The following is a 22,911-nucleotide window of genomic DNA, read 5'->3' on the forward strand; positions in this document are numbered from 1 at the left end:
CTTCCACGCCACCCCCAATAGCATGACCCCACTTTAGAATGAAGACACTGAAGGCGGCAGTCAGAGCCAATGGCAACAGAAAGATCCTTACACAGCTAATCACCTGTTCTAATAATCAAACCCTGAGCCCTATGACAATTATATGAAATTTCCCAAGTCTTAGAGAATTTGTATTTAGCATAATTTTTAAAGAGAAGACAGCTTCCCATGAACTGTCTTCCCCATAGCAGATAGAATATTTCCCTCTAAAAGTGACATCAAGTCCAGGTTGAGAGGTACCTTGGGGGCCATACCATCTCCTGGTGGCAGCAGCTACTCTCGCACTTCCAAGAACATTACAGGAGCACAAGGACAGAGCTAGTCCACGTTTCCTTCCAGATCTATGGTGGCTGAGTGTGAGGAGTCCCAGCATGCAGCGGAGTGGCTGCTGGGCTGGCTAAATAGACTGGAGGCTGAGTCTGCAGATGAAGGGAGACCTGAAGGAGCCCAGGTACAGGTGTCCATCATGTTCATGTGCCTCACTCACATAGGTGGCCACCAGTCCATCAGGATCGTGCAGGCTTCTCCGGAAGGCACCGCTGTCACTGACTTCCAGGACCAGGCTATACCGTGGCACAAATTTCATCACTGTCTCCTGACTGAACAGCTGGAAGGGAAGTACCAGGGAGGAGAGCTTACCTTCTGAATGCAAGCAAACTGATCACACAACTTCAAATCATGTAAATGTAGCCCAGCATCCTAGGAACAGGGAGGTGCTACAGGGTAGGAGCAGAATCATGCCCCCCATTCCCACGCAGATCAGACCACAAAGGCCAAGCCTGCATGGGGACAGCAATGGCTTAGCTAACTGCAGAAAAATACAAGACATATTCCAAGAGCCCACGACACTAGAAAGTCAACTTGAGAACCGTCTTTGCCTACCAGAACACTTGGGTAAAACCAGCACAGCCTAACCACAGGAAGCCACAAGTCTACTAACTGGGTTTAAAAATATTCAAGGAGTGCAAGAGGCAAATAATGGAGTTTTAAAAGCCTTTCACACTCACAAAGAGACTAGGAAGATTAAGTCAGTATCCTATTGGTATTACCTCTAAATATCTTCCTCGAAGGTTGGCCTGCAGTCCCTGTGGGCATCCCCCTGCACAGAGTACTGAACTGGGCACCTCTGAGTACAGCTACAAACATGTGTGGCCTTGTGATGGTCATAAAGAGTTTAAGCAGAGAAATCCCATGTAGAGACATACATAATTTCTGGCAATGAAGAAAGATACTGGAAAGGAGCAACCCTGTGTAGAACTTAAAACCAGGCCGGAGTCTCCTCAGATTGCAGCAATGGCTCTAGCATGGTTATACTTATTCAAGAAATTGATTAAATAGTAAACATGGTCTATGCACAGTGGCACGCACCTGTAACTTGAGAGGCAGAGGCTGGTAGAAAGCGAGTTCAATTCAAATCTAGGCAATTAGTAAAATTCTGTCTCAAAAACAAAACATATACAGGATAAGGGGACCCAGGTGCCTCACAGTTTAGTTACACTAGAGGTAATCTGCATAAGCTAACTATGGTTTTTAAATTTAAGTAAACACAATAAATAAAAAAGCATATGCTTACATTTCCTAGCTTTGCCCCTGAGGGACCTATAAATGTGCTGACCAAAAAGATGAATACTTGGCACTCAGAAGCCCAAGCACTCCCCAGAGAAATGGCCAACTTCTGAACAGGGAAAAATGCAATTCTGGTATTGTGTAGCCATTTTCTCAGAATTAAAACATCCCCTCCTGGAGACGGGAAGGAAGCTCGTAAGATCCAGGAAGCCAAGGAGTCATGAGGCTCACTGTGCATGGAGAAGGGCAGAGCAGGCTGAGAGCCACTGCAGATGGACAGCTACAGGACAACTGGTAGGGGTGGCTTCTGAAGTCAGCAAGGCAAAATGAGAAAAATATTCAGGAGCAAGAACACAAAAGGAAGAGAGAATGGGGGCTCAAATGTTTCAACTTCTATTTAGGCTAAAGAATAAAATCAATTTATAAATCTAAGGGAGTCCCTTTGTCAGTAAAATACTTACCACTCAAGCACCCAGGTAAAAAGCCAAAAGTGACAGCAAACGGCCAGTGCTGGGGACATGGAAACAAGCAGATCCCTAGGGCTCAGAGGCTGGCCAGCCCTGCCTACCTAATGAACTCCAGATGAAAGACCCTGTTTCACAAAACAAACAGTGGCTCCAGAGGACTGACCCCTATGGTTGGCATTTAACCTTCACACATATGCACACATCTATACGTGAACACACAAGTGTGCTTAAAAGCAGGGATGACAAGGTACCAAATATTCCAACTATAACTGGGTGTTGAGAGCTATTCAGGCCAATAAACCATGAGACTCATTTCATCTTTCTTTTTGGAATTAGTTTTCATAATTACCTTAAAAATCATTCTCTTAATAAAAGGCTTCTCAGATAAGAAATCCAACATCGAAAACCCAGGATTAGCACGAATGGTTGCAGTAGCAACCCAGTATCCGCCGGAGCTGCTGGGACGGATATTGTCAGGAAATCCAGGCATGTTCTCCACAAACATATCTGCTCCTCCTTTCATCAGGCCAGACACATAGACTCTGAAAAACATGGCCAAGTAGGCAATGAGAAGAAGAAAAAATTTTAAGGAAAAATTTTAGGCAAGCACAAAACTGATCTTAACTCAAATAAATGTATGGAAAATACTATACATGTGTCTTGTCATGAATGCAAGCAGGGCTGGTGACAGGCATCTTGAGGACCACACAGGCAGGAAATATCAAACCCTACCTTACAGGGAAATAGACTGCAGGCTAAGCAGATGGCGTGAAATCAAGACACTCTGGACTGTGACCCTCACAAAGCCTGAGGCATAGGAAGGAAGCCTAGTCTAACTTCAACTTTCTCACCACTACATAGAAAGGGGGTGTGAAACATCCCAGACATTCATCCACCTCATTTTTATCCTACCACGGGTCACGGCAAATTTTAGAGGAAAACTGACAGCTCTGTTCATACCTTCGTATCCTGGCCATGGTTGTCTCTGCCACCAGAACGAAGTCTTCCTCAGGAGAAAGCTGGACTCCATTAGGGAATTGCATCTGGTCCAACAAAACTTTCACTTCTTTTGTCACGGTATCATACTCCAAGAGGCTATGGGAGGCCCAACACAGTATCACAAGTGGGAAGAGCCCATGTGAGCTTGGGAAAAGGGAAAGTGATTCATCCTCCCACTGAGTTATAACCCAAGTCAGGGATCTGTGTGGACCTGAACCCAGACTAGCTAGTAAGGGCTCTCCCAGTCCACAGCAGATCCAGTATCCCCCTTGCTGACAGTGCAATGAGGGCCAGCACACCAGCTTTTAGAGGCAATGACCTGAAACCCAGGCCTGCTGGTGGACCTCGCCCACTCTATCTAGAACCATACCCATGGATAGACTTCAGTTTATTTCCTCTGAAAAGGGAGACCATCGTGGGCTATCACGTGACTCCAAAGCACTAAGGTCTTCCTCCTAGACTTTGACACACTGTCCTGAGACCCTACTATGGTTTCCCACAGAAACAAGGTCTGCTGTTGTCACCTGTGGCTAATCCCCTAAGAGAAGAAGGCCTAAAAGGAACACTTGCCGCCCATCATCAGTGCCCTCCATCACCAGGAGCAGATAGTCCCGTCTCTGCCACTTGCTGCTGGAATCTGTGAAGTAAATCTTCCTCCCATCCCGAGTGACAGTGAGATCATTCACAAAGGACATCTTCTTGCCCTCAATGGGAGTCTCAGCGGAGAGCAACAACTTCACTGCACCTGAAGTTACAAAAAATTAAAGATTTATCATCATTTTAGGAACTTGCTTCTTGATAATTTCACAGTGTTAATATAACTGATGTCAAGAGAAAAAACTAAAGCAAGGCTTTCTATCCCCTTGCTATCAGCTCTTACGTGACCATCTTTTGGGTTTTTGCTTTGTTTTTTAACTAAACTTTACTAAAGGCAGAATACATCCTGCAAGGATGAAGAACACAATCTTTAATTGAGACCAACAAACTTAGGAAAAAAACTATTAGGTGCAATAAATAGATCTAGTACTATCTGTCAGCTTGAGAGTGAAGAATATCAAGTATTCCATTCATCTGCTTCTACATTAAGCAGCAACAATACTGAGTTTTTAAAACTAGGCAGAAATGAGGGACACCCTGCAGTATTAGGTATGAGAAACAAAGACTAGAGAAGGGCTTGAATTTAATAACTGGAACAAACTTGGACAATAGAGTGAGACCACACAGCTCAAAATTCAAATAACAGAAAGGGCATATATTGAGTGCTAAGCTTCTTATATATACTATTATTTAACCCTACGCAAGAATCCATGGGCAAGGTCCACTATTAACCTTCCCTACTATACAGAAAACAGAACAGGGAGGCTGAGTAACCTCCCCGGTCATAACTACCAGAGAGCAAGGGACAGTCTGCAACATCTGTGCTCTAGCCCCATGCATAGATCCTCCATGCTGTGTCCTCCATGGGGAGAGCACAGAGTACTTATTGTAATACCAGTTCTGGTAAGATCATCACCAGGCAGGAGACAAAGAAAAGGAACTGTCTAAAAGGGGAAAAAAGACTCTCAGACAGGAGGGTGAGGAGTAGATGTTTACAGCACAACCGTTCTGAGAGCCAGTGGCTAAAACACAGATGCAGAGAAAAACTGGGTAGGAACCAAAGCAGGTTCAGAAAGGGATCTCTCTGGTAGCCAACACAAGCCAGTATCTGTAGGCAATACCTGTGGTATCATTTAGTAAGAAAATATTGCAGTTGCCTGAGTAATGTATTTAACAATCTTTTAAAATCTGCTTTATGTGTATACAGTATCAAAGAAACAAGTTGTAACATACGTTTCTGAGGATTTACTTCGAACAGTCCCTTGTATGCATCAGCCACAAAAAGAGTTCCATTGGGCCCCGCCCGGATGCCCAAGGGTCTCCCACAAGTAGGTTCATCATCTCGGGTTTCTAGGAAGAAAAACGATAGGAATCGGTGGCTGCTCCAAGATTCTACCTGTGCCCTCTTTAGTGTCCAAGTATCTCTTCCATACCTCCCTAAACAGACACCACGCTGTACAGAGCAAAAAGACCACAGTGTTAGAACCAGACCTGATCTGCAGAGGCTCACTGCAAGGAGCTCAACACAGGGACTTACTGTAGGTGCTACCACAGCATATACTCACAGAATGAGCTCTCTGCTTACTGCGAGTGCTCCTGCACCACAAGGGGCACCCACTGCCCAGTGCTGAGTGCAGGTGCTGAGTGCAGGTGTTACTGTGAGGAGTGGAAAAGACAAACTAAAGAAGCAGATTTAGAGTATGAATGCAGGTGCCTGAGAATGCAAAGCTGCCTGAAAAGGACCTCATTAAAATGTCAGCACAATCACACTGAAGAAGATCCTAAGTGACTTTTATTTTGGTTTTGTGTGTTTATGTTGTTTCTATTTTGAAATGAAAATGCATTATTTTTATAAAATGTCCCAGCTATCAAAATTGATAACTAGGCTGTGTAGCCTAGCATTAGAAGAGTTGCCTGGTAATCAAGAAGTCCTAAATTTCACCCAGAGTACCACAAAAAAATAAATAAAAAACAAAAATTTACAATAATTAATAAAAAGCAGTAAGAATCCTATGGACCATTTTTTAAACAGTGAGATTCTTCTGCTCATGCTTCCAAAGTCTGAATGATTTTAAGGGTACTCAGAACTGAGTAACACACTGAAATCCCTGAGGAGCTACTAAGGAATTACAGATAAGCCCCAGGCAGTCATGAACCGCCTGCCTTTATATAAAGCACCATCCACATTCACGCCATTAAGAGCTAAAGTTCCCATAAGGCAACCACAGACTGACTGGGATATATTTGAGGGGATGTGGCACCAGGAAAGTACATGATAGCTGGAAAGCTGGGACATCAGAATAACTACCACAGGGTCCATTGGGCACTCCCAGGCCAGACGACCTCCTGGCAAAAACAGCATGTCCTGTCTGCCAAATGGTCAACAGTTCTCCAAGAGTGTAAGTGACATGTAGGAAAAAGGAACAACTTTCTGGAACAACTTTCTGAATGATGTGTTGCCAACTTACTGCAAGGGCCTGAACCAAACCGGGCAATGGTCTCTATTTCTCCATTTTCAAGTTTTACAACTCGGCCATCTGCTGTGCCAGTAAACATCACATCTGTTAATGAAAACAAAAGTGGGAAAGAGCATTTAAGGACTGGCCACAATGTTTTTTCTAAAAGGGGGTAGCTTGTTTATATTTTAACAGCCAAAAGAAAATAACAATTCTGAAGGCAATGGAAAAATGATGTATGGGAAATTTTTTAATCCTTAAAATTTAAAGTAACAAGCCAGGGGGTGGGGTGGGGATGGCACACACCTTTAATCCCGGCACTAAGGAGGCAAAGGCAGATGGAGCTCTTTGAGTTCCAGGACAGACTAGTCTAGAGTGAGTCCCAACAGGACAGGCAAGGCTACCCAGAAAAAGCCTATCTCCAATAGCATTTAAAGTAACAAGACGCTTGAGTTTCTGGAAGGATACAACTGGTCAAAGCTGTACAAAGAGAAAGACAATATGAACAGACCTATGTACGTTAAAGACACTCAGTAAATAATTAACAATATTTCAAGACAGTAAGCAGCAGTCACTGAAGAGTTGACTCACTGGTAAATTCTACCCTAAAAATTTACAGCCAAATCTCTATAATGTGCTTCAGAAGACAGAAGCCAAAACAAGGCTTCTTAACTACAACTTCTGCATTACCCTAATTGAAGACATTAAGAGAAACTACAGACCTGTATCTCACAAACATAGATACAAGAAGCAACCTGAAGAGACTGTATGATTCTAATGCTACAATGTTCTGAAAGCGGCAAACAATGTAGAAATTTAAGTCACTAGTAGCCAAGAGTTAAAGAGAGAAAGAGAACACAGGTGTATTTTAGGACAGTGAAAATAATCTCTATGATGGCATTACAAATTTGTCCAAATCCACAGAGTATACAATGCCAAGAATGACTCCTAATTAAAACAGACATTGGGAATAATAGCCCAACTCTGGTCGAAGATGACAACAGTAGCGAGGCTAAACCTGTGTGTTGAACCCAACACCCATTCTGATAAAATCTCTACTTTTTATTCCAGTATTGTAAGCCTAAAACAGATCTTAAAAATAGTTTGCTCTGGTCATAAGCCCAAGGCTGGGGAGCTGCTACTCATAGATGCTGGAGGGGAACCTACTGCTGTTTTGCTAAATAGAAATGGTGTCAAACTGCCTTCTAAAAATATATGTTTGTACACATAGGTTAGTGCTGCCCTCAGCCTTGATCAGAGCTTTTCTTTGCAGTAGATGGTGGCTAATGCAGAGATTCTCAACTGGTCAAATTACTGAGGTTAACTGATTGCTGAGTGCTCATCCCTCATCCACACTCCAAAGCTCAGGAAGCATTCCAGAAGAGGGGACAGAAAGAATGTAAAAGCCACAGGATGAGGAAGAATGCTGTGGAATGCTGTCTTGTGCATGCAACATAGTTGCCACATTCATAAACTCAGAAGCTATGGTTACCTACATAAGAAGGTACCTGTCAACATTTCATCATGGACTAGGGAGGGTTCACGAGTAACTCCCTGAGATGCTGCAACTAGCTGTTGCTGAGGGAGAAGAGCAGCTTTCTTCAGTGAAGCAGCCTGTTATGCTGCCCATGCTCCAGTAAGTAACCCCCACCTATATTCTTGCAAACAACCCCACCTAAGCCTAGTGGGCCATTTAAATAAATAAATATACAAACAAAAAGATGTGAAAATAGACTTGTTAGAAAAAAACAAGGCATTCAGAGGAAGTCAAAGAGGATAAGAGGGGATGAAAATGACCAAAATATATTATATGTACGTTTGCAATTATCAAAGAATAATAATAAATAAATATACAAAACTGAAACCATTTTGAGCATTTTTGACAGAGAGTACAAACTCTCACAGTTCATCCTGGATTCTTATTTGTGAACAACTCAAAATTCACTGTCTAGAAAGAATCTCTGCAACAAAAGAAGAAAGAAGAAAGAAAGAAAGAAAGAAAGAAAGAAAGAAAGAAAGAAAAAAGAAAAAAGAAAGAAAGAAAGAAAAGAAAGAAAGAAGAAAGAAAGAAAGAAAGAAAGAAAGAAAGAAAGAAAGAAAGAATCTCTGTACTGTTGCTGCTACAAATTGTCAATGTGAGTGAATAGCATAATTGCTGAAAAACATTTTTAAAATTGGCCCACTCAAAAACAGATAAAATGAAGTATGGTAATTGGTGGTTGCTCTCCTCTAGCACCTGTCTGAGGCAGTCAGCACCTGCCAGTCTCCCCCAGGACACCCTCCCTCCAAACAAAGCTGCAGCAGCAAGTGCCTAGGTGCCAACTGTGCCTCATGTCCACAAGAACAAAAGCAGAGAGGTCCCCTTGGGTCCACACCAGAAATGTCACCCAGTACACAGATCCTCAGTATGGAGAAGGCAGAACAAGTGTACTCACTAAGGCAGCAAAATCCACCAGCCAACACTTACAAGTTCCAGTGGAAACAAGTGTTTGGCTCATTGCCAGAACTGATGAAACTTACTAACAAATGCCAAGATCTTCTAAGAGAAACAGAAGTTCTACCTTGAAGTATTTACTCTTACTGAAAAAGAAAAATGTTTACTCCACAAGCCACATAACAAAGCAACAATGGCAGAAAAGAGCAGCCATTGTGTCTCAAGAGATAAAGAGCAGGTACAGGGTAAGAGTTTATCAAACACTTATGCAGCAGTAGCCCTGGCCAGTTGAGAAGCGAAACATAGGTGCACACCATGTCCATAGTCACTACCCAGGTAAAGAAATAGACTCAGGGCTGTTGCATTACAAAGCTGCCTCTCAGAAATCCCCACCCCAATCAAAGTTTGCTCATCTCACTAACTGTGTCCTTCCAATTCTCATCTGAATGGACAAAAAAAAAAAAAAATGGCTAATGTCTGGCTGTTAGAATCAAACACATTAACATTAGGCCCAATTCTTGTTCTCAGGAAACCAATGCTGAGATAAATGGGTTTAGTGGAAATACTGAGAACCACTCCTCTTCACTTCAAAATAAAACCTATGCAAAACAAAGACAAAGTGAGCCAAGAGCTAGGGTGCTATCAAGTAACACCTACCTAACTAAATAAATGAACTCAATGTCAGTGTCTGCATTTGTCTTTTGCCTCCTCACAATACTGAGCATAAAAAAGTGTTCTGTAAAAATTAACTCAAAATCGCCCCATGTAGCTGGGCATGGAGGTGTATGTATACCTTTAATCCTAGCACTCAGGAGGTAGAGGCAGGTGGACTGAGATTGAAGCCTGGTCTACAAAATAGCCAAGGCTACTCAGAGAAACCATTTCTTGAAAATCAAAACAAACAAACAACAACAACAAATGGAATAAAAATCAGACAGAGAAAATAAAGAGAGCTGTTCCCTTGAGATACTCACAGCAGATATGCAAGCCCAGAGCCCCCCCGCCTATCCAGAAGCTGTGTACCACTGTAGCTGCTCCCACAGAACCCACCCACTCTGAGCAACAGGAGCCTGAAAGTGAGCCATGTGCACTCCACAACCCCCTGATTTACTTACCCCCGATATTTACTATGGACTCTGGTCCACTAAGTTGGTTTTCAAATAGCCTTTCTGCTTGTCGCAACTTCGTATTTGGTTTCAGAACACCCAACATGAAAGGGGGTTCTTTGAAGCTGTAAAACAATACAATTGCAGGAATTTGTGTATAAAAATACCCAAGAAGGAAAATGTTTCCTGAGGACCAGTGGCCTGTCTAACTCCCTATTCTGACATACAGAACATATTCCCAAACCATCCTTGAATGCCAGAAAAATAAATGTTAAGGGAGAAAATTCAAGGATATCAGAAAAAAGTATAGTAGAAAATAATTACAAAAATAGAAATATTGCATGTCCCCATACCCCAGACATCCCAAGGGCCTCATCACCATCCAGGGCCTCAAGACAGTTAGACTTCCTCACACCCTCTAATGCAGAAAGTCCTGTAGCTAGGTTCTATACCTAGTACTGTGTGCCTGACACGGAAGGAACTCTGTTCACCTTCCACAGTTTACCTTCTTGCTTCATGTATAAAGGTAAGGAAAGGAGCAGGCCATGGAACAGCACCAGTGCTCCTGACCTCACACAGGTACACTCTGCTGAGGCCTAGACCATCCTCCCCACCAGAGTAACTTCAGCCAACTTTCCTCCCAACTCATTCCCATCCACAAGAAAGGTGTCATAGCTCCCAGCTAAGGCTGAAGCCACTTCTAAAGACACATGACTGCACCTTCCTCCCAGGCCCTCGGCTGCCACTCTGCCCTGGCAGCTTCTTCTCTCCTCCGCTTCCTCATCCCTACAATCTATCCTCAATCAAGCAGCTCGCATCACATCACAGCATCTGTCTGCTGATGCCTGCAAACGTTGAACCACAGTGACTTCTTACTATGCTGCCCTACATGTGTCTGGCCCTGCACTGCCAGTCTGGTTCTGTTACCTCTCTCGCTTTGTTGTTTCTTCTGCTCCCTACCCCAGCCCCACTTTGTAGGGTCTTGAATACAGGTATCTTTGGCCTTCAACATTAACTTTCTCGTAAGCGCCTCTTTCCTTCTTGGTCAAACCTACTCTGAGCACCCAATTTAAAATTTGCCACCTCAGATGTGGCACACATCTTTAATCCCAATACTTGGGAGGTAGAGGCAGGTGGATCTGTATGAGTTCAAAGCCTGCCTAGTATACAGAACAAGTTCCAGGACAGCCAGGGATACACAGAGAAACCCTGTCTCCAAATAACAATAATGCCACTTCCCTCGACCAGTACTTGCTCTAATCTTTTCACTGCATTTATCATCATCTCATGTACTTTTGGACTTGTTTTCTGGTGTGTCTATTGTTTATCTGGCCCCACTAGAAGGGATATTGTATGGACCAGGAATTCCTTCCTGCTTCCCCTGATATATCCCAACAACATGGCTGAGAGGCAGTTCCCAATGCATACCACTAATGAGGAGGAAGAGAAATATTTCCCAGCCTCCCCACAACCTTGGCCATTCAGCAAGAAGGAGAATCAAGGGGACTGGCAGGTGGCTGAGAATGTAGGGGGTAAAAAGCTCTCTGTTCTGCCTACCGCCCAGCTCATAACAATGTACTTTACTTCCTATTGCCACTTCTGAGTCAGCACCACGCTTGGATTAAATTTTCTCTCCTACCCTTTTACCCTTCTCTCAACTGTGGCTTTCTACCAGCCATGAGGGCAAATTCTTCCAGCTTACCTAGGAAGTTTCAGTACCAAAGGTGGAAGTAAGTAGTCTGCCTACTTTGGTCAAAAAAATTTAGTTCTGACCCTGGCAGGCCCAACCATCAAACTAGTGTGCAAAGCAAACCATGTTTGGGCATAACGCCAATGCTGAAAACGGTCAACCTTGGTTTAGGTCCTTCCACTTAGGAAGTCTTTGAGAAGTATTTGTGGGCTGGAGAGAAGACTCAGCTGTTAAGAGCATTGTCTGTTCTTCCAGAGGTCCTAAGTTCAATTCCCAGCAACCACATGGTAGATACTATGATCTGATGCCCTCTTTTGGCATGCAGGTATACATGAAGATAGAGCACTCATCTACATAAAATAAATAAATAAAAAGAAGTATTTGCCCCTGCCTATAGGCAGCCTGAGGACAATTTCTGTAGGTAGATAACAAGAAAATTTAAAGCCAGGCATAAGTGGTTCATGCCTATCTTCCCAGCACTCAGGAGGCTAAGGCTAGAAAATTGCCACAAGCTTGAGGCCAACCTGGGCTACAAAGGGAAACTTTGTCTCAAGGGTTTTTTGTTTTGTTTTACTTTGTGTTTTGGGGGCTTTAGGGGAGGTTGGGGGAAGGACAGGGGACAGGCAGACTTGGATGCAAAATGCAAAGGGCAGACAAGCAAGACCCTCATGGCAGTAGTAGACAGCAGAGGAAAGCCACCAGGAAGCCCAAACAAGACAATGTCTTGGGGCTTTACCGGGCCATCCAGGCCACAGGCAGTGATATTTCCTCACCCTTGCTAACTCTGTGGTGTGGCTGTACTGTTCATGTCCAGTTATTTATCTTTTTGTTGTTGTTGTTGTTGTTTTTCAGCCAGGATCATGTCTTGCTCTTTCCTGTGAGATTAAGTTTACTAAACCCCTTTGCTGGTTCTGCCAACTCTAAGTGTGCAAAGTCTGTTTCACACAAGTGTCCATATCCAGGACACTATCCTGTAGCATGCTATCTTAGCAGATCTTTGCTCAGCATCCTCCAATCCAGTTTATCTCTCACGAGCAGGGAAAAGCAGTTGAGTTTTTACTTAGGAACAAAAAGACTCTTTTTTATAGGAGGATATATAGTTCCTAGGCATTTTAAAAATATACTTAGTAGTTAAAATCAAATTTAAGGTTAAAAAATATAGCAATATTTTGGAGAATAGGTTTCACTGCTACCATTTTAAAAATCAACAGGAAGATGAATTCCACTGGCAGCTGAGACTGTCATTGTGTAAGTACACATCTTGCTACTTGGGTGAAACTCAAAACTGAGAACTCAGGAGGTCATAAATAAGCCAAAGAACAGCCTAAAGGAATAATCAGGGATACCCAAAGCTAAGAGAAACTAGTGTATGGCCACACTGAAACCCCAACATTCAGGCAGCTGAGGCAGGAGAATCAATTTCCAGGCTGGGCTGGGATACTAAGTGAGCTTGTCAAAGGAAGGAAAGAAGCAAAGAAGGGAGGGAGGGAAGGGGTGTTGGGGAAGACTGACAGAATTAGCATTACAAGTCATACATACAATTAAACCAAGTAGGACCCCCATTTACAGGGGAAGAAGAAAAGCCATGCCCCTCACACACTCTGACCTCCTTCAAGTAGAAAGAACGGCCTGAGTGGCCTACAACCACAGAGAGCTCACTCTAAGGCAGGCTTAAGGAAAACTTCCTGGAAGTCACACATGTCCCCAGATGCCTCACTTCTCTGAAGCTGACATCACTAAGTTCATGCTGGCTTTCTTTCTCCTACACTTACCACATACAACCATACTGACAGTCCCTGTCATTCTTTTCGCATCTCTCCATGTTGTCAAATGTATCCTCAGAGACTCTGTCAATAGAACATTAAGTATGTAAAGGAAGGTGGCTTTGCAGAGCAGGTCTTTGGTTTCCAGTTAACCTTTCTCCCTATGAAGTAACATCAACTGCACAACCAGCAACTCCTGCCTCTGTCTTGCCAACTGCATGGTCTTTCTGGCCACTCATACACCTAAGTGTGCTCTGAGCTCTCCCAGGAGGCTATCTGGTAACCTGCGAGCCACTTCCAAACAAACATAGCCACACCTGCTAGCCCTGCCCTAGCTACCAAGGACTCTACACACCTGGCTAATAATGATTACAGAGTCTAGGCAGAAGCTGGCAGCTCTACCCTCCTCCCGTGTCTGCCACCCACACAGCTGGGCTCTAAGCAGAGCCTTTATTTACTTTTTTTTTCCTCCTCACTTCATTGTTAATCTTGAGTTCTCAGTCAATCTACTTTTTTTGCTCTGTTGTTAGGGGCCCATTCTCGTAATTTCTGAGCTCTAGAGACTGTCATCTACATTTGACATTCTTGCCTATATGCTCCCCTTGTCCAATGTCAAATCCTCACTGAGGTGTTTTTCTGTCTGCCATGGCCACATGCCCCCTTGCCAGCAAAGCTTCTTTCCACACACAAACTGGCCTTCCCTGAGACCAAAGGAATTCAGTCAACTGCAAACTCACAAACATGCTGTTGGCTGCGCCATTTGATGAGACTAGATCCAACTAAGCTTCTGAACCCCAGCTATACGCACTGTCCACCCCATCTTATTCAAGGAGGCCTGGGTCAGTTCTGCTGGGAGTGGACTGAAACATCCTTCTACATGTCAAGTAGGGCCTATGAGAAGACTACCAGACTACCCCCGGGCTGGACAGGAAGTGTGAAACAGTACCCACTGAATACAGATAATTAGAACCACTCCCTCAAGCTGACTAGGCCAGCATTCCTCCTGGACCACACCATGCAAGCTAACCAATCCCATTTCCACAGCAGTATGCACCTTTATTTGTAGTCAGTTTTTGACTGGGGATCAAACCAAGGGTCTTTGCAGTTGGCTAGGCAAGTACTCTATCCACAACCCCCAGACCTGTAGTAATTCTAAATCTACCAAACAAGGTGACTCTCGCCCATATATCCATCCACCTAGGATCAGAAATTTGTTCTCCCTCATCTCTGGAATATAGTGAACCTTAGCTGCCAAACACATTCTTAGTGAATTGAATCCAATATAAAACCTTAATTTTTATATACAAAACACCAATGCATTATTCAGTTGTATACCTTATCTTTGCTTCATAGTGAGACAAAGCTCTTGTCTGAAGTCCTTACAGCTTTATGTGAAGTACTAACTCATCTAAAATAAACTTCAATGGCTTCACTCCCACTAGTGTCTCCAAGGAGAACCAGGACTCTTCAAAGGCTTTCGGGGTGGTGACCTGACATTTGCTACTGCAGATTTATTGTGTTAATTCTTTATGTCAATTTGTTAGACTTACCCATGGAATGTTCTTACAAATGGAAGAACAAGGATTTCACTTTACTTCTAGACGTAGGCGCTGCAAACTGATTGGCAAAGCGGAGGCTCAGGAGTTGAGAGCCCCTTCACGAAAATCTCAACCTACACCTTTCCTCTTTCTCTCTCCAGGCCAAACCACACAGCTCTTCTATAACCAGCCCAAGTTCAGTACCAGTGAACAACAAGAGCCTGACTCTGCCCTGTGGATCACAAGCATGACAATGTTTCCAAAGTTACAATATAGTTCCTCACAGGCCTCCACTGGTGAATTACAACTTAACAGTTACATAATTACTTATTAAAGAGCTTAAAAACTAGTTACTTACAGAAGCTACATAAAGTGGTTTAAATCATCTGCTACTTCAGATGGACTAAGGTCAGTTATTTGCAGCTCTTAACCTTCCCTTATTGTGATTTTTATAGCTGTTTCTGTTACAGTGGCAGGGACATTTTACACATGCTGGGACTCAAGTGCTAAAGAAACAGCTCTCCTTCCTACTCATAATCAAGTTCCAAGCCACAGTGATTCTATCATAAACCCCACTTGGTGGGGGAACCCTTCCCAAAACTGCTGGGTATTTACCTGAGACTCTGAGGATCTATGGGGGACTCCAGCAGCAGCATGGCTCCAAGCAGAGGAATGGCAAGGGAAACAGCCAGCATCAAGAAGGTCATCCGGAAAACTCTGCCACTAAAGGAACTGCCAGAAATAAAACAGAGCGACAATGACAACAGCCACACACAGTGACAAGCCTGGCTGCTCTGGAGGCCTGCTCTGAAGCACACCATTCACCCAGTTTCCCCACTACAAGGCTTTGTGGTTCAGGGTTAAACTTCAGCAGTTTGTCAATCTTTGTGTAAACTCTTGCAGCTGTGTGAAATACTCTAGTCAGTTACAGTCCAGATATTCTTTCTCCTAGCAGAATTTCAAAGGAAAAACTTAAAAGAATTGATAAATACAATGTAAAACAAAGTAATGGGAGAGCCAGGCCCAGCTCACAAACCGTAACCCAGCAGTAGAAGTCTAAAGGAGGATTATACATTTAATGACACTAGGACTACATTCCAAGATTCTGCCTCAGAACAGGTGGGAAAAAGACTTGCAAGGTGATGGACATATTCACACACTCACCTACAGAGAAGGTGAGGAAACAGTGGTAGGGTAGACAGAGATGTTTGTGAAGAAAACAGAAGCCATGCCAACTCTCTGAGCCCCTAATTTCCCAAATATTTTGTACCTCCCCTTTTTATGAATCAAAGGAAATCCTTTCCCTTCCTCTGGTAGATTTTGGCAGATGTTCCTGAGGAATTCACATGGATTCTGCAGTTAAAATTCCTAAAAGATAGGTGGGCGTGGTGGCACACGCCTTTAATCCCAGCACTTGGGAGGCAGAGAGGCAGGTGGATCTCTATGAGTTCAAGGCCAGCCTGGTCTACAAAAGTTAAGTCCAGGACAGCCAAGTCTGTTACACAGAGAAACCCTATTTCAAAAAAACAAACAAAAGAAAACAAAATCCTAAAAGCTTTATGAACCTAAGAGCTCACTATCTTTGGTGTCCCAATGATGACAGTGACTAGAACAACTCACACACTGTCCTTCTTATCTGGTTTAAAAAAAAAAAAAAAAAAAAAAAAAAAAAGTGACAACCTTTGGCCTCTTGCTAAACCTCACAGAATTATTATCTCCTTATATAAACATTGGAATTTTACTAACCACCTGACATTAAGATTAATTTGAGGGCCAGGCATGGTGACACACATTTGTAACCCCAGCACTTGGGAAGTAGAGGCAAATAGATGTCTGTGCATTTGAAGCCAGTCTCGTCTACAAATCGATTCCAGGACAGCTAAGGCCTCACAGAGAAACCTGTCTCAGGAAAGAAAAGACTAACTTAAGGGGTCTTGCTGGCAAAGCTGATAACCTAAATTCAATCTTCAGAACCCACATGGTAGAAGAAAATCTTCACGCACTGTGGCATAGATGCCTACACAACTACACTTACACACACACACACACACACACACACACACACACACAAACACACACACAAACAATTTTTTTAAGGTTAACTTGAGCAAAGTAAAATGTAGAAAAAAGTGAAGAGCATATTTAACAGAACAGATCTGAGGGAAGAGTTTGGGGAAGGGTTTTGGTTTGACAGACAGTGCCCACTGCCAAAACTGCAAGAACATCAGTAGAACAGAGAGGATGCTACGCCTGCTGTCCACACTAGCAATAGTAGAGAGCAGGAGATGTCTCACCCAGAGCCCTGTAAAGGGCCACGGTACTATGTCTCTTCAAGAATCATATTGATGGAACCACACAGCATACAACTTTTAGTAACTAGCCTCCCTCTCTAACTTACAACTTGGCAACTTTAACCCAGAATCCTTCATTCTAATGTTTCTTGTTAGCAGCTGCCACTTGTCCAGCAATTCTGTACAGATCTCTTGGTTCCAAAGGTGTCAGCCTGCAGCCCCATGCTGGTCCGTTCTACCACCGTCAGCACGCCAGGGCTTGGAGGACTAAACAGGCCACACTCTTAAAGCCTCTGCTGCTGTGGCTGTGCCTGTGCCAACCAGGATATCCATATCCTTTAAAGAACACTTATGCAATCATCTACTTCACCTGAAACAATGGAGGAACAGGTTATATAATCCCAGGCCTGTGGTTGTAGTTGTCATTAACCAAAACAAGCACAAAAATCTAACCAAAGTACAGTTTTCTTTCTCACTGCCTTGCAAAACAAAGTCTCCTACTCTGTCTCAGACTCACATGACCCCTTTATCACACTGTTCATTACATGCGACAAAGGGTGTTGGGAATGGAACCCAGAGCCTTGTACATGCTAAGCATGTACTGTCCCATTAAGCTACATTTCCAGCCCCTGTACCTTAAAATTTTTTAAACTCTCAAGTTGGTGACCTGATTCACAGTATGTGACATTCTACTTGAGTCACTGCCTCTTCACAGCATGGCAAAAGGTTCAATTTGTGTCCAAAATAAGTTCAGCCAGGACTCAATGCAACAATGCCTACAGCTGAAAAAGTAGCCAGAATTCCAAAGATGACATGTAGTGGGTATCCCACATCTCCCATTTTGTCAGGATCGGAGCAAGCACCCTTTCTCCACTTTGTAGCCCAAGAGGTGGCACCCAGGGCCTCTTACATGTTAAGCCAACACTGTACCACTGAGTGACATCACTGGACCCTTGGAAAGACTTGCTGGGCCCTAGAACTATTAACTTTTACAGTTAACAGGATAAAAGCTGAAGAAGATTAGAAGGCCCCCCTGAGTAACCCCCCCTTGGGTCTCCCACCTTACCCTCCCCCATCAAGACACCCTTCACAGCTTTTAGTTGGTTGGTTAGTTGTTTGCTTGCTTGGTTTTGGTTTGCTTTCGTTTTTGAGACAGGGTTTACTTATTATGTAGCTCTGGCTGTCCTAGAACACGATAGGTAGACCAGGCTGGCCTCTAATGCACAGAGATCCACCTGTCTCTCCTAACCCTAACTCCCAAATACTAGGTGGGATTAAAGGCGTGTGCCACAATGCTCAGCATATCCACAGCTTTAAACAATGAGACCAGAGTGAGCCTGGAAACCCTCTTCCCCATCACTGGTTCCTGATGCACAGCTGGACAACATTAATCTTATCTAATTTCCCCCCAGACTTCATTATCCAGCTTCTACTAGTAATTTTAATTCTGATGGTTTTTTTTTTTTTTTTTTTTTTGGTTAGTTTGTTGGTTGATTTGTTGGTTTGGTTTTTGTTGTTGCTGCTGGTGGTGGTTTGTTTGCTTTTTGTTTTTCATTTTTTTTTTTTTCAAAAGAGGGTTTCTCATTATAGCTCTCGTTCTCCTGGAACTCAGTTATAAACCAGACTGGCCTCCAGCTCAGAGATCCACCTGCCTCTGCCTCCTGAATGCTGGAATTAAAGGTATGTGTTCCTACCACCCAACTGGCCAAGTTTTATGAAAACTTGTCCAGAAAATCTCCCTTGATGATGAAAACAAAGTAGGCACTAAACAGGTATAGCTTCTAAGCACTTGAGATGGAGAGAGCTTGTCACATGAGGCAAACTGCTCTCGAACCCTTATTCTGCACACACTTATTTAACCTAAGGTTAATTCTTTTAACCTCACTACTGATCCTGGGAATTCACAATCCACTTCAAGCCCTCCATATTTTCTCTATGTAGGCTTTCCTCAGACTGTGCACTCACATAATTTAGCTTAATGAAAGAACATCTTTATGTTTTCATTTACAGAACACCACACACTCCCATCCTATCCTCACACAATCAACAAAGCTAACAACTTATTTTTCAGGTGCAGCCTGAACAACCTACTTGTTTGTCCAAATCTCTTAAGAGTCTAGAGCAACGCTTGCTCTCTTGAGGACATGCACACCCTAAATTGCTTGCAGTCTCTATGGGAAAGGGCACAGTCACAGTGATGCAACCTGTTTTGACAAATGCAACAGCAAAAGCCACACCTTACAAAATCCTCCGACATTTTACCAGCCAAATTTGAAGTTGGTATTCTCCAACTCTCCTTGTATTTGAACACCAGACCACAAGGCCTTCAAGAGCCACAGGGCCTTGAATCATATAAAAAGACACCAAGAATCTAAGACCTAACTGTGAAGTCTGCAGAAAGAAATCTGTTGGCTCCAAATCCATGGGGTTGTACAAGCAACTCTGGATGCCAAGGAAGCACAAAGGCCAAACAGCAACAGATCTCATCTTTTAAAGTGACTAAACCTTGAATTTGCTCATTTTTCACATATTTTTCTCTGAAAAAAAGTAAATATTGGGGGGGGGGCGGTTGTTTGTATTTTATTTTGGGGACAGGGTTTCTTAGTCCAGCTCTTGCTGTCCTGGAACTCACTCTGTAGAACAGGCTGGCCTCAAAGTCAGAACTCCACCTGCCCTACTTCCCAAGTGCAGCGATTAAAGGTGTGTGGCACCACCACCACCAGGCTGGTAGAAATTAAATGTCTTAACTGAGCAGTTACAGAAAACTAAGTTAAAAGGCCCATTTGAAGACACACTTAGACTGTGCTGAGATAAAAACATTATAATCCAGCTGGGCATGGTGATGCACACCTTTAATCCCAGCATTCAGGAGGTAGAGGCAGGCAGATCGCTGTCAGTTTGAGGCCAGCCTGGTCTACAAAGCGAGTCCAGGACAGCCAAGATAACATAGAGAAACCCTGTCTCGAAAAAACAAAACAAACAAACAAAAAAATCTTAACTCTCTTATTCCCCATCTTAAATTGGAAAATGGGAGTTAGCCCTGACAAATCTTCAAAAGCTTACTGAACACAGTTAAATTCCCAATTTATACTTCACTCCTCAACAGTTATACACATTAAAAGCTAAAGCCTTCTTGTCCTAGGCAGAACAATGTCTCAAAAAGTAATCTCACTGTGAAAGAGTTCTCTTTCAATGCAGTTCGTGAAGTATTTGGGAAAACAATAGCAAGCAGTAACTCTAACAAGCAGTGGATTGTCCTCTGTGTCCCACCCTGAATAAAAGGGTTCACCCATTAAATTCCACTTTAGCCCATTCAGACACTCGGAGGCTTTAACGCAAAGTTCACTTTCAATGCATAACTCTGGAAAATGCTTCTCAATCACCGTGCAGCTGCCAGTGCCACCCCTCAGTCACTGTCATCTCACCTTTACAGTCTGTGACTTCACTCACACCATCTCATTCACAGGGACCTCAGTGACCTTGCCAGTCAGCGTGAATACTGCTTTTCCTGCAAGTCAAGACACTTCCCAGAATACCGCTTAGTGCACCTTCCACCATTAAAATTTGTTTTCCTTCTTCTCGTCTGATAAGCAAGGTTTCCACCACTCCATTCTGAGGCATGTCTGGGATTCTGACATTGCAACCCTGTTGTCGTCTACAAAATTCACACTAAACTGTGCAATCAAAAAAAAAAAAAAGCCACTTATGTTTTAATTCAGTTTTTCTAACTTTTTGTTTGCTTATACTTTCTTCTGAGTCTTTGCTTTCCTTTTTTATTTTCTGCACTGAAGATCAAACCCAAGACTTTAAGTATAATAGGTAAAATATCCTCCCTCTGAGGCCCCAAGTTTCAGATTTTTCACAAAACTTTCCTGATTCACATTCAATCCTAGACCCTTATGGTAAGCAAGAAAATAATTAAAACAAACTACTAGAAATTATTCCAATTATATGCACGTGCGCACGCGTACACACACACACACACACACACACACACGGAGAACTGCTGATGATAAAGGAAGACAAGAATGGTATAATAGGTGTAGCAAAGTGGATGAAAAGAATTCACTTTGAAAGCAACCATTACAAATAGCTTAAGAAAGATAAAAGATAGTAAGAAACATGTTTACAAACAGCAAAGTCAAAACAGTGTAGGCACAAATATAAGACACTGGAAAAGATCAGGGGGGAAAGAAAAAATTTTGGATCTAATTTGTAGTCATTAACAAAGAAATCCCACAGAGAACGTTTAAAAAAACATAATTAATATGCCCTTTCGCTTGGGGATCAGAAATGTTACAGCAGCTGTTCTAAATGTTAGGCCTGTCTACCAAGAACCCCAGGGCACCCCAGACTTCAAACCACTGCACCTCTGAGAATGCCTGGATAGGGCCCTCAACTGTTCCATCCCTAGTTCTCCTAGTTTCTGCAGTCAGCCTTGGCCACTCCTTGCTTATCCATTCTAAAGAGACACTAGCAACTAATTCGAAATATCCACAACAAGCAGAGTGAGCAATTTGTCCTATGTACTCACATTTAGCAAGGTGAGACTCCAAGGCAACCTAGTATGGCTGGTCTCCCTAGTCAAGACCCATACTAGCTCCTTCCTGTTCTTTAACAATCTCCTTTGGAAAGAGTTCTAAAGCCAACGCATTTTTGTGTGTTTATCATATTATCATTAATCAAAGCTGATCATCAAAAACTGTCTCTCATCCAGTATGTAGCACATCCTTCATCACACTGCTGGTGACCAAATTAATATTTCCAATTATTTCTATCATATAAGTCAATTACACAATTTTGAGGCTGATCTAGAAATTCAAAGTACAAAATCCACATCACGAAGTTGAAAAAGTGAATTTTAAATGTCTTATAGTGGAGTTTAAGGAACATGCTTCAGATTTCAGCTAAATGAGTATTCTGAAAGACTGGGGTCAATGGCGCACTGCATTCGGGAGACAGAGGCAGGAGGATTGCTGTGAGTTCGAGGCCAGCCTGGTCTACAAAGAGAGTCTAGGACAGCCACGGCTACACAAAGAAACCCTGTCTCAAAAAACAAACAAACAAACAAAAGACTGGAGTCAAAATTTTACTAGTCGTCAGTAACTACTGTCCAGAGCAGAAAAACCTGCAATACTTCGGTTCTCAGGGATTCGCTCTCAGGGGGAAAAATGCCAACATTGTCACATCGGTTCTAACCCTAACCCTGCGCTGCAGCAGAAGGGGGATTTTAGCAGGAAGGGGACCCCGCGTCTTTTCTGACTTCTCTTCAAGGAAAAATAAAAAACAGGGAACCCGAAAGGCGCAGGCAGGACACTGGCCAGGAGTATCAGAGCAGCTAGCAAGGACAAGTCGAGAAGACGCGTGGAACTAAGGAAAAGCAAAAGGCAATGGCTCTGGCGGCTGGATTGCGAGCAAGGTCAGGAAAGCCCCCATAAGCGTGAGAGTGGACAAGCCGAGTGCGCGCAAGACCTGGCCCCGCAGATGCCTCCGGTCGGTCCAAACCCCGCTCCTCGGTCAAAGTGGGATTAATAAAGAGGATTTTTCGTCCATGGGGTAGATGTTCCCAGCCCAGGTCCGGCCTACCTGCCCTCCTTGACCTCCGGGGCCGGGCCATCGTCCGTGACGACCTGCGGCCGCAGGGGCCGGCGCTGCCGCAGCCCGTCTGCCTCACTCATCCCGTAACGAGGCCGCTGGCTCCACAGCCTCACCCAGCACTGAGCAGCATGGGTCCAAGAACCGCCCCCTGCCGCGCGGAAATGACGCACAGCCTAACGCGGGAGCTTCACTATCAGGCCCCGCCCTTCGGAGAGATTGGCAGAGATGCGGCTCCACCCCCGGTGCCCGCCAACAACAGTAGGCGAATGGTGCAGGGTCCTGTCCTCAGCCCACCGAGTCTTACTGCCCAGATCGTAGTCCAAGCCCCCTCAGGTTTGTGTGCCGGGCCATGACGTAACACGCATGC

General features: G+C 43.6%; 1 protein-coding gene across 1 annotated transcript; it reads right to left on the reverse strand.

Moving 5' to 3' along the window:
• Positions 1 to 22,689, reverse strand: Apmap (adipocyte plasma membrane associated protein). Its single transcript, XM_051144801.1, has 9 exons — positions 22,533 to 22,689; positions 15,271 to 15,387; positions 9,674 to 9,789; positions 6,137 to 6,229; positions 4,902 to 5,018; positions 3,642 to 3,816; positions 3,033 to 3,167; positions 2,422 to 2,614; positions 1 to 646 (listed from the first exon to the last, which is right to left on the reverse strand). The coding sequence occupies exons 1-9, from the start codon at positions 22,622 to 22,624 to the stop codon at positions 437 to 439; spliced, it is 1,248 nt and encodes a 415-aa protein (XP_051000758.1). The 5' UTR covers positions 22,625 to 22,689; the 3' UTR covers positions 1 to 436.
• Positions 22,690 to 22,911: the final 222 nt, after the last annotated feature.

Source organism: Acomys russatus, chromosome 4 (assembly GCF_903995435.1).
Source record: "Acomys russatus chromosome 4, mAcoRus1.1, whole genome shotgun sequence".
In the NCBI taxonomy this organism is placed as follows: domain Eukaryota; kingdom Metazoa; phylum Chordata; class Mammalia; order Rodentia; family Muridae; genus Acomys; species Acomys russatus.